The 12591-nt window shown below is 43.3% G+C and overlaps 1 protein-coding gene across 1 annotated transcript in view; it reads right to left on the bottom strand.

Annotated features, from left to right (window-relative positions):
* HADH (hydroxyacyl-CoA dehydrogenase) overlaps positions 1–12183 on the bottom strand; it is a 34951-nt gene extending 22768 nt beyond the window's left edge. The window contains exons 1-3 of the mRNA XM_073340858.2: positions 12030–12183; positions 6127–6255; positions 808–965 (exon numbers count right to left, since the gene is read on the bottom strand). Of these exons, the coding sequence (XP_073196959.1) occupies positions 808–965; positions 6127–6255; positions 12030–12161 (419 nt within the window). The 5' untranslated portion in view covers positions 12162–12183. The remainder of the gene's footprint in view (positions 1–807; positions 966–6126; positions 6256–12029) is intronic.
* Positions 12184–12591: the final 408 nt, after the last annotated feature.

Here is a 12591-nt window from a genome sequence, read left to right as displayed (position 1 = left end):
AGCTGGGGGAAAGGAGGGGAAGGAGGGGAGCAGGAGAAGGGTTTAGTTAAATAATTCATTCTAATTGGTTCACTGGCTTCTCTATATTTTTTTAATCTTTGCTCACAAGCTGAGACTGGAGAATTGCTCTCCCTTTGTTCCCTTTAGAAGTCAATTCCTATTTTAATGTGGGGAGGGAAAGAATTCTGCATTGCACTCGTGCTGTATGCATATAATTTGTGAAGAATATTTGGGTGAAAGATGGAATATGTGTAAAATATTACACAGAAATAAGTTGGACAATTACATCTTTTGGTTTGCTGGCTGCCATGCTAAACAACTGCCAATATTAAAAAGTTATAAAAACAAGACCCTAAAACCACTGCTACAGAAAAAGAAAAGCTCAGGCCTAACGTTTCTCTTTGACCTGAAAAACATATTGTTGGAACAATTAAACAAACAAAGAGATCCTTAACATGACATGCAAAAGTATACTACAAATCCATGGAACAGAAGGAATTTGCAATGAACTCATTTTCTGTCTATGCATACCATGAAATCTCTTGAATGAGGCATAACATGAAAATAAACTGGGTAACTACACTTGCCATGTGTTCAGAAAATCAGCAATTGGCATGTCAAATACTCCATATCACATGATAGTCTGGAAGCAAAGGGAGCCTAAGAAAACCTTCTTGCTTCAGTGTAGAAGCTAAGAAAATGACATAAAACTGTCATTTAAAAAAAAAGATATTAGCTATAAATTTCAAAACAACGTAAGAGACAAGTGGTGATGGATTCCAGTTCATTCTGTTTAATCATACATACTCTGGAGCAAACTTGTCCACTCTCTTGAAGAGATCATTTTTCACTTGCAGGTTCTCCACAATGGCCTCAACCACAAGGTCGGTGCTGTGTACCACTGCTACTGGGTCTGTGTTCACTGTTAGGTTCTTTAAGGTCTTCTCAATGAACTGAGCAGCAGCCTGAAAGGTTAAACAGAAGTCACAAAACCTATTTCTAAAAGGTTTCATTTCTTTGGTATGAAAGTTCTCATAGGTCAATTTATTTCATTGGTTGCTTTTTTGAGCCTTAAAAATATTAGGCGTTATAACTTGCACTATATTTCCAGATCAGTTAGAAAGCTTTAAGTTTATGAGAGTACTATACTTCCACAGATGGACTAAACTTTCACAGCAACTCAAGTCTTCTCACAAGCAAGGAAGAGATCCTTTATTTCATTCTTTTACGATGACTGTTCTCCACCCCACCCTTTATTTCAACCTTCAGAATGACAGTTCCAGTGAACAACTGACTTATCTCTTCAATACTTTCCCAAGAGAATTCTGACCTGCCCTCAGTGAAAATGGACTTCTTTGGTTTTAAACCATTATATTGTTTTTCCTTCCATAAGCAAGATATCTGGTTTCACAGCTCACTGTTATAATTCAAAGCCCTTCACAGACACCTCAGGAAATGAAATGGCTTACAGGCAACATCCACTGTATTAGAGTTCTGCTGGGAATGGGAACAAAATTTCGAATCTCTTTTGTGACTGCCAGAACTGTTAATCACTGACACAGTTTATGAGGACAGATCAAATACAAAGGCAGGCTTTTTAAACGAGAATAGAGATCCAGTACAGCTGAAAACAGACACTTGTATACTACATTTTGGGGTCTAAGAACTTGTCTATACAGGGAAATTTACCAGCATAACTATAGTACTATAATTATACAGCGATAGTTATGCCGGTATAACTCATGTGGACACTTGTACTCCAGAATAAGAAGTGCCTTTTCCCAATTTAGCTTATACCGGTTCCAGAGCAGCATAAGCTAAAGTGGAAAAAGACATTCCTTATTCTAGAATATGAATGTTCCTACAGGGAGTTATACCGCTATAACTATAGCTGTATAATTATACTGGTATTTTTATGTTGGCAAATTTCCCCATGCAGACAAGACCTTATTCCTGCCATGGGTATGTCTACGTGGTAGTGCAGACACAGGCTCTGACACATGCTTAAAACCAATCTCCCTACCATCCACACATAAAGCCTTCTATCATATGCTTGTTACCGCCTCAGAACACAGGCTTGCTGGCTCATGCAGGGGCATAGATATAAGTGTCTTGCTGTGGCCCATGTCCCAGCCTTCCCACTTTGCAGTGAGGACATAGCTTAAGCATGTGTTGCAATGCTTGTGTTCTGATAAACCACCAATGCTATCCCACAATTCCTGGGGCCTGTATGCTCCAGCTCTTCTACCTCTCAACTTCTCACTCACCCCCAATGCATTGAAAGCAACCTGTTAGTTCAAATGCAACTGCTCTACATTTAACCCTACGTTGCATACAGACTGCTCAACTTCAAACACAGCTGAGCCTTGCTTGTCCAAAAAGCAGAGAGAACTCCATACAAGGTTTCTTGTCAGTCTGTGGTGTGAGGACCACAAGACCCAAGATTCTGGCAAAAGCAACAAAAACCAGTACAAGAGCTTGGCAGAGTCAGGGATCAACCAGACCACTGTCCAGTGCGGAGTGAAAATCATGTACCTCAAGATCATCTACTGCAAAGCAAAGGATGGGAATGGTCAGCCCGGGAACTCCCTGGCCACTTCTGTTACAAGGAATTCAATCAAAAGCTGGGAAGCACCCCAATAGAGAGTCTACAGTCCTGTCTCCTGAGTCAGGATGATATGCTTAGAATCCTAGAGGCAGAGAGAGGGAGACCACTAGAGTCACAGGAGCAAAACCCCAAACACAGCAGGGTGCTGGCATCAGGTCTGCACCAGGTCATGGAACTGGATCAATTAGGGGACATCCTGGGCCCATATTCACATTAACTGTTTGGGGATTGATCTGAAACTGCCAGGAGAGGAAGTGACAATGCAGCAGGAGCTGTAATCTGGTAAATGGCACCCAAAATCTTGGTTATTATAACAAGTGGGAGAGATTTCCAGGCTATATTATTGGTATAAAGAAAAATTACATGCAGGGAATTGTATTTTACTGAGACCACAAGTCAGGCCATTTCCCCACCCACCCCTCAGTTCCATGTGGGGTCCATGATGGATGTCAAGAAAGGAAAAAAATGAAAAGGAGCAGCTAGTGATAACTTTTTACTGACTATATGGTTATTGTTAGAAAAGGGGTATTAGTCTCAGCAAGTGTGGGTGCATATTTCACCACATAGTGCTACGTGTGCAACTCTGTCACACCAGCATGTTGTTTTGAGTTTCATCACCGCCAGCACTGGTGCAGGTCTCTTTCTGGATTACCAGTCCTAATGGCTGCGGTGGCTGAATTTCGTCGCCTGGATCCCTGTCCACTCATGGCATGCTGTCCAGGATCATCCAGGGTGGAAGTGGCAGTGGAAGGTGGTCTTTTCCATAGCTATAAAGCATTTCCATCCTAGTTCAGCATCTTACTGATTTTTGCCTGAATTTTCACTCACTCCTAGCTGGTAAGTGCTTGAAAACTTTTCATGCAGCAGAAACTATATGGTTGGTCAGATTCCAGGGCAGGGCAACTTATTACAGCCAACTCTGTAGCTCACTAGCCCATTCCTTTCATAGATATGCTGTTCAGTCACCTGACACTGGAAAAGCTCCTTTGCACAGAGGAATGGTATTCCTCTGCTGGCCTGAATAGATCCCTCTGGTACCTCTGGCAGATGTATGTCTTCTAAGACTTACTTAGCCTGAAATAATGTTAAAATAGAAACTTATAACAGACCCTTTGATATGAAGACCCGCTCCACCCCCCGCTGTGTGGGTGAAATTTTTTAAAGTTGATTTTTAAATGACTCTAATATGCAATTCTTACTATAATGTATCTGGGCTAGCAATGTGGCTGGCTAGACCTTCTTAACAGGCCAGTTACTAAAGAATGAATAATAATAAAAATAACACCACCAAGGAGATAAAAGTATCAGCCTGTGGTCTTGCCATAATGCAGAATGTAAAAAGGGGAAAGAGATTGCTTTCTTCCCCCGCCCTGCCCATGGACACAAAATAATGCACTTTTTCATTTCCTTGGCAGGTCCTTCCACCTCTAGGCATCAAACTAGAAGTCTTGGGGAGCTGACACGCAACCAGCAAAAGGAAAAGTGTCCAGGACAAAATGCTGCAGGACATTGTGGCTATGGCAGATGAGCAACTGGCCTTCCAGAAAGGGAAGGAGGACTGGAAGGTTCAGAGGGGGAGGGAGACAGCCAAGCTGGAAGAGAAAATGGTGGCATCATTCCTTGATCATGAACAGAAACCGAGGGAGGAGGACAGAGTGCAGCAGAAGCACCCATGTGAGAGGCTGCTTGCACTCATAGCCACCAGGCAGCAAGTCCCAACTCTAGCAAACACAGAATCCTGGCCATGCTACCACTTCCTGCAGCCTGTACAGCCACTGGACAATTCAGGGGTTCGGTGGGCCATGAACCACACACGGAACAGTACATTTACAGACATCGCACACAACATACCCCACCAGGGCAAAGGAGAACAGGCACGCAAGAGACATTCAGTTTCACTACCAGTACAACTGTAGTGGTTGAACTTATACAGTTTGCTACTTCTGTCTGGCGGTTTGCTTATTCTGCTCTTTGTGTGTGTTTGTTTTGGCTTTTTGATGGCAGCTGGGATGCCAAGGATTTTTCAATGTAATTGGAATGAATATTTTTCAATAAACTATTTTGTTTGCAAGAAGAATAAGTCTCAAAGTTCTATCCAAAGGATTTATTAAATCCCAAAGAATCAAAATCCACGACATAGCAGTAGCTTAATGTCTACATACAATAAAGCAGTGGCACATAAATTGCAATGTGCCCTGTTCGTTAGCATGTTAAAAATCACATCCTCTCATGCATAGCATCCTGTGAACACACAAGGCATTTCTGATTTCCCCTGCCTGTCCGGATCCAACCTCAGTCGTGTCAGGTGCATTGTCTACTTGTCTGTACCAGGCTTGCAAACCAGCAGCATTCTGAGTCCACTTCAGGTAAAATTCTCCATTTTGTCTTGCAGAAATTGTACAGTGGACAACAGGCCACAATAATATGGATGGCACTGACAACACTGACATCCAAACGTTTTACTAGATGACCGTTTTGGTCCCTGCTAACCCTATGGTTCCACGATTCTAGTCTCATCTTGCCTTGAGTCTGCCAAATGCACACTCCACCACATCCGGCAACTCCTGAGCCTTCTTTTGCCAAGTCCTCTAACACTAGGGTATAGTTTCATGAACCATGGCAGAAGAGGGTATACAGGGTCTCCTAATAGAACAGGGAGCACTGAGACCCCACTAATAATAATGTGGGGGGGGGGTACATGGTTCTCACTTGTCCAAAATGGAAAATGCCTGATCTCCACAGAACCCTGGCATCTCAGTGTCCATGGCACGTCCGCAGAACCAGTACATCACAGTGTCCAAGAACCTGTCTCTGTGATTGACCAAGGCCTGCAGAACAATGAAGTATTACCTTTTGCGGTTGACATATTCATTTGCTCCTGGAGGAGGGCACATTATGGGCCAATGGGTGTTATCAATGGCCCCAGTGCAGTTTGGAAAGCCCACTCTTTCAAAGCCAGCCATTATTTCAGGCACATTAGTTATGCCCACCAGTAAGCTGCAGTTCTGATACAAAGGGAGAACATGTCTGCGGAAAATGCAAAGCTATGTTTCTCCCTTCCCCCATGCAGTGACTTAAGCAAGTCTATCTGAGGTTCCTTAAATGGTATCATTACAATCTTGTAATCTCTGCTTTTGGGTAAAGTTGGTGTATAGTGCTTTATAATGGTTTAAAGAAATCTTACTATTAGATAAGGATAAGTAACGTACCACTCAAACTTTGGGCTTTAACCTTAGTTTTCAAAGACTTCCCAGCTTTTGAGGTTAATCTGTCATTTAAGACTACAATCTGAAAAACCAGAAAAAGACACGATGTACCAACTTTCCCAATCAAAAAACCCTGCAAATATTTTAACTTCTTATCTTCCCAGCTTTTTGAATGTATTTATAATACTATTCTACCAATCTGAGTCTCCTGTATTCATCTGTGCATTAATTGCCAACAATCACAACATTAAAATAGTAATTCTACCAAATTCAATAAAATTTGTCCAGTGGTTAAAAATACCAAGATGTCACCTCAGGCTTGTCTGTAAACATCTTCTTTGTCATTCTTTTCAAACTATCCTCAATCCCTTTCCTGGAGTTCTTCAGGATTTCATCAGTCTGGTCCACTAACACCACAGTGTGACCAGTTGCTGCAGCAACCTGGGGAGAAGGGGGAGGGAGAGAGAGAGAGAGAAAGGAGCTATTAAGAATGTAAAACAGACAAGTCAATTGGGCTAATAGGAGGAAAAATGAAAAAGGGGTGGGTAGAAAATTAAATTTAACCAGTTACACCATAGGATAAAGAGAACTGAGTTCATATCAAATAATCTTGATTTTGTATTTGGCACCTAAATATTGGCTCATCTATAAACAACATTTAAAAAAAAGAGAGAGACTGTCAGTTTAAAATCTTAAAAAGCACTTAATGTTCTTACTTACGTTACAAACAGCTCAGATTATTACAACACAATTTTAAAAAGTCAGCTTTTTACTATATATGTTACTTCATTATTTATTTGCAGTGATGTTGCAGCTGTGTTGGTTCCAGGATATACAAGACACAGACTGCTAAACGTAAGGGGTTAAACACACATGGTGGGAGACCACTTAAAATGAAGTGGGCAATTGAGGGTTAGCAGGCAAAGGGATGTGTTACAAATTGTTGTCATGAGATATAAAACCAGTGTCTCTGTTGAGTCCGCAAAAAGAAAAGGAGTACTTGTGGCACCTTAGAGACTAACCAATTTATTTGAGCGTGAGCTACAGCTCACTTCATCGGATGCATACCGTGGAAACTGCAGCAGACTTTATATACACACAGAGATCATGAAACAATACCTCCTCCCACCCCACTGTCCTGCTGGTAATAGCTTATCTAAAGTGATCATCAAGTTGGGCCATTTCCAGCACAAATCCAGGTTTTCTCACCCTCCACCCCCCCACACACAAACTCACTCACTGATCGCTTTAGATAAGCTATTACCAGCAGGACAGTGGGGTGGGAGGAGGTATTGTTTCATGATCTCTGTGTGTATATAAAGTCTGCTGCAGTTTCCACGGTATGCATCCGATGAAGTGAGCTGTAGCTCACGAAAGCTCATGCTCAAATAAATTGGTTAGTCTCTAAGGTGCCACAAGTACTCCTTTTCTTTTTGCGAATACAGACTAACATGGCTGTTACTCTGAAATCTGTTGAGTCCATGATTTCTAGTGTCTAACAAAGTTAAGACTTTATGTTCCCAGGCTCGCCTTTTGAAGGTGTTGTGCCGATTTCCCTAAAGGATGAGTACTGAGAGTCAGATATGGAGTGGCTTTGTGAAAAGTGTTTGCCCACAGGAGAGATGGTATTGTGTCTTTTTAGATAATTTTTCTGTGAGAGTTCATCTAAGGACATACTGATTGTAAGATTTCACCCACATAGTTTTTTGGGCATTTGATGCACTGGATGAGGTAAACCACATGTTGTGAGACGCATGGATAGGCCCCAATGATTTTTGAAAGGGGTCCGCACACCATTTGAAATTTTTTAGGGGTCCACAAATGTAAAAAGGTTCAAAATTACTGTTCTACGAGGCTGCATTGCAATGTGCTATTACTATGTATTCCCTGTCTTTTGTTTAGTCTTTCTGAATGATGCTGAACAAAGTAATAATGCTTTCAACTTGGAGAAAGAAATTATTCAACAAAAATTCCCTTGAACTAGTTTATTGTTTTCTAAGGTGCTATACTAAAATATAGCAGGTGGCAGAAACTAGTAGAGAGAAGGGACTTATTAAAAAGACCACCACCTCTTTCAGGCCCACTCTTACACAGCCACATTCACAGTTTCTTCTTTCAAAAAAGAGAAGAAAAACAGGAAGAGGTGCTGGTCAATTTATTGTAGTAACATTGCACTAATGGTACTTTCCATCCAAGGAGCCAAAGCTTTTTAAAAATGGCTAATAAGAAACAAGACAACCCTGCGAGTTAAGTAGCACTGTCCCCATTTTACAAGAGGAACTGGCAGAAAGAAATGTGTGACCTGCCTGAAGTCACACAAGATGCACGTGGCAAAATCAGGAATAGAATAAAAAAATCCCGGTTCCTGATCCCATTGTGACAGAATGTACTCTTGTATTCACACCCTCCACCAGTGGTTCTCAATTTATTTACCATTGTGGACCACATATGCAGCTCTCTCTGTGTTATGTGGGCTGCATCCAAACAATATATATACTACCTGCATGTCCCTGACTGTGTTACATGGGCTGCTGCTATGCGCTGCTTGGGCCACAGGTTGAGAACCACTCCCCTACACACTACTATAATAATCTTTGTACAAATCATGTATTTTAAGGTATTACTTAAAAACTCATAATTTGCTGGTCGTTATTGTCATGGCAAAATACGTGTGGCAATACTGCATGTGAAATTACAAGATTCCACTGTGTTATTAACACATGTTCCAAACAGAAACTGAGAAACAAGTCTGTCCTAAACAAAGGAATACTTGCACTGCTTAATTTGCATTTAAGCAGTAAACAGAGACATCAAGCAGGAAGGGAAACAAAGGAAGCTAACAGCTGAGAAAAAAGCAGCAGGGAACATCCTTCCACATAAACTTTTTATCTCCTGGTACTGAGCTGGAAATGTTTTTCAAGGGGGTTGGGGGGAACTATAAAAAGGAGGGAGAAACACACCAAGGAACCACCCACCCCCTGTCCATCAATTCACTACACCGGAAGAGACAAAATAGCTGTTGGACTGGGGGAGGGGTCCTGATATAAGAAGTTTGATCAGTAAGACTGCTGAAAGCATGTGGTGAGAAAACTTTTTTTAATTTAACAATTTGTTAAATAAGCACCAACAACATTTTATCTTTATTTTTCTTGTAATCAATTCTGACTTTTATGCCTCATTACTTCTGCTCACTTAAAATTTCTCTCTTTGCAGTTCATAAACAAATTTTATTGTTTTATTTAATCCAGTGTGTTTAAACTGAAGTGCGTGGGAAACTCCATTTGGGGTTACAAGTTGTGTGCATATTATTTCTATTAAAGGAATAACAGGCTTAATATAACTTGTATTGTGCAGGAGAGGGCTGGGGAGTACAAGACATACACTTCTGCAGGAAAATCTAGGACTGTTGGGATCACCCTGCACTATAGCTTAGGCTAGTGAGAGCAAGAGTGTAACCCAAGTGAAGCCCGCAGGCTATAGTTGCACACAGACACTGAGGGTGGGGCACGCATGCTGGAAGGCTGTTTGTGAGGTTTTGTAAAGCAAGGCATTGCAAGGCAATCCAGGTTGCAGGGCAGGGGTGACACAGCTGCTTCTTAGTCTGGATTTTACTATAATGTTACACCTATACTTGAGCAACAGCCAACCTCTCCCACTTGCAGTACGGAAAGGTTTAAAAGAAGGCATCTTCCAAAGCCTTAAAAGAAAAAACAAGTCATTGCAAAGAAAGAAAGAAGTGCTGCTCCCAGGCAGTACCCCAGTCACCGTGGCTCTGGGATAACCCCCATATTTATAATTACAATAGGATGCAGTGAGCACAAGGAACAAAGACACCCTAAAGCATCCCTTCACCCTGAGGACTTGCATTCCTTCACACTAGGGTCCCTGTCAAGAACCATGCATGTTTCTCTCTATAAACAATTGCCAATAGGAGTCAGAATGTGTAACAGAATTCAATATGGAGTTCAGTTGTCTCTCTGAACTAATGAATTTTAAATAATGTGCACCTTCCTGAAACTTCAGCGCACATATTTATGGATTTCACCACACACTCATGTGGCACTGCATTTATTGAGAAAGGCCTTGAAGGCTCTTTCAGAAGAAATCCCAAATTCCCGTGATAAGGGTGTGAGAGATTATTTTTATAGAGAAATTAAAGTTATAGATGACTAACCTCACTTTAGGTAGCAGACAAATGTGTGGACCTCCTTCCACAATAGAGGCAACAAGAATATCAGAAAAAGCTATACCTCTGAGGGAGCACTAATGAGTTGTTAAAACTGGAAATCCAAAGTTAAGAATTCCTGGGATTTACTCCTAGTTTGCTTTGTGACCTTGCGCAAATCACTATACCTCTCTGTGCTTGTTTTCATGTCTGTAAATTGGGGAAAATAGCAGCAACCTACATCACAGGAGTGTTGTGTGGCTTAATTATTGTTTGTGAAGTGCTTTGAGATCTGTAAGTGAAAGGTGCTGTAGATGTTCAAAGTATTATTTTCCTCGTTAGATAAGTAAATATATTTGAAATAGTCCTGTCCCTGGCTTAGCAATCAGCCACTTGATGGACAAAAATGTCAAGTTAAAAGTGAACTTTACAAGTCAAAGGCTATAATGGCTGAACACTAAAGGAAAACAAGCAAATCCCATTTAAATATTAACCCACTGTAAAACACTAGATTACAAATAAGGATACAGTATCTTAACAAAATGAAATTTAGTTCTCTTGCAATTTAACGAGACTGTCAATCAATCTGTTCCTCCTCAAGCTGGTACCAAATCATTTTCATAGGGCTTTCTTCTTCTGCCTTATCAGTCAGGCAACGTGTGAAAGATTCACAAGAAAAACCCAAACTTTGTACTCTTCCGTGACAAATAAAGGTTGGAGCATTGCGAAGAACACTCTGAACACAAATATACATTGGAAAGGCACGGCTTATATTAAAATTTAAAAAAATCAATAAATCACATCTACATATTTTGTACCTCATAGTGTTGCAAGTAATCCCTCTGGCATGATCCTGCACTGAGTCCAAATGGACAGGCTGCATGCCTCACACAGAACCCCACTGGCTTCAGTGGGACAGCATGGGAGCTAATTTCAAGACTGGGGTCTAGGATTACTATAAGAAAGTCTTTAAAAATATTTGTTTTTGCAGCGTTTGCTTTGTGCATAACCACACTTTGTGTATAGTTACCATTTCCCCTTCATAGTCAGATTCTCCATTGTTTTGTCAATCCCCACAAACATTTTAAAAGACTGGAAAATGTTACTGTACAATCACAAAACGGGGTAACTCAGCAGTAGGTGCAATATCTGAAACTACTTTTAATTCATTTTTTTGAAAACGAACCACCCTACATGTTTACTGCATCCCTACTGAAACTGAATCCAATTCAAATCTATGCTAACAGGAACGTGGAGCACAAAGGGGACGAAGAAAATGAATGCATCAACTCTACGCTGAACGGGTTGTTGCAGTTTCTCACACATTTTTATGCAGAGATAAGAGATGACTACATACAGGTTTGAACGTATTCAAAAGTTGAAACAGAGTGTTTACGTAAGTCTCAGGTTATCAGATGTTTAAGAACAAAGTTTTGAAGATCTGCCTACATAGAGCATTTATGCAGCTAATTATGCTCAGAGTTAAAATATCAAGCCAAGGTAAGTGACTCATGGCAGAAAAGTTTTTAAGACAGCCTGTGCCAGAAACGACAAGACATAACAACAGAAACCAAAAGAGCAAAAAGGTGGCAGAGGCAGCGTTATTTATACGATGGTAATCCTCAGCGGCCCCAGGCACCGTACACACACACTCCAGGAGGCTCCTGCTCTCAAAGAATCTATGACAGTTCACATACAATGGCTGGGGTGACAACTGGCTGAGCCGGTTCCGGAGGCGCCTCCCGAGACGGAGCACAGCCCCCTCCTGCCGTGCCCGGGGGGGGGGGGGGGAAGGGGGCGCAGAGGGCTGGGCAGGCCCGCGGCAGCTCGGCGTCCGGGGATAGCGCAGGCCAAGGCGCCCGGGCTGCAGCTCAAGGCGGGCCAGGGGCTGCTTGGGCCCCCGGCAGCGGTGCCTCCCGCTGTCCCGAGTGACAGGGGCCCGGCGGGGCAGAGACTCCGGGGGGGGGGGAGGAGCCGCCCCGTGCGACGCGCTGCGGGTCTCCCTTCCCCAGCGGGGTGAGGTGAGGCCCGGCCCGGCCCGGCCGCTCACCTGGGCGATGCCCGCGCCCATCAGGCCGCCCCCGATCACGGTCACATGCTTCACGATCAGCTTCTTGGCGGCGGCGGCCGCGGCGGCGGAGGAGGACGCGGCGCGCGCGAAGCGGCGGGTGGCGAAGGCCATGGCGAGCGGGGCGAGCGGGGCGAGCGGAGTGAGCGGCCGCACGCAACAGCCGCCCAGCTTGGGGGGGGGCGGGGCCGCGGCAGCCTCGGGCAACGCCCACCCCGGGGGCCCCCCGCGGCCCTGAAGGGCGGCTGCTGCCCGCCCGGTCCCGAGGGCAAGAGCCAACCGCGTGGCTTCCTGGGGCAGAAAATAGGCAGAGTGCCCTCCACAGGGGCAAGAGCCACCCCCACCACGTCCCTGGGCATGCCCCCCGCCTCTCCCCCCAGTGCACCGCCGCCGAAGGCATGCGCTGCCGCCCTGACCCGCCCCCCATGATCATTAACGAGCCTTACTTCCTAATAACCAGCAAAAGGCAAAATGTGCACACCAAAAAATCCGTTTCAGAGTAGCAGCCGTGTTAGTCTGTATTCGCAAAAAGAAAAGGAGGACT

This window comes from Lepidochelys kempii, chromosome 4, assembly GCF_965140285.1.
Source record: "Lepidochelys kempii isolate rLepKem1 chromosome 4, rLepKem1.hap1, whole genome shotgun sequence".
Taxonomy (NCBI): domain Eukaryota; kingdom Metazoa; phylum Chordata; order Testudines; family Cheloniidae; genus Lepidochelys; species Lepidochelys kempii.
Note: the sequence above shows the minus strand (reverse complement) of the source record. Positions and strands in the feature narration are given on the sequence as shown.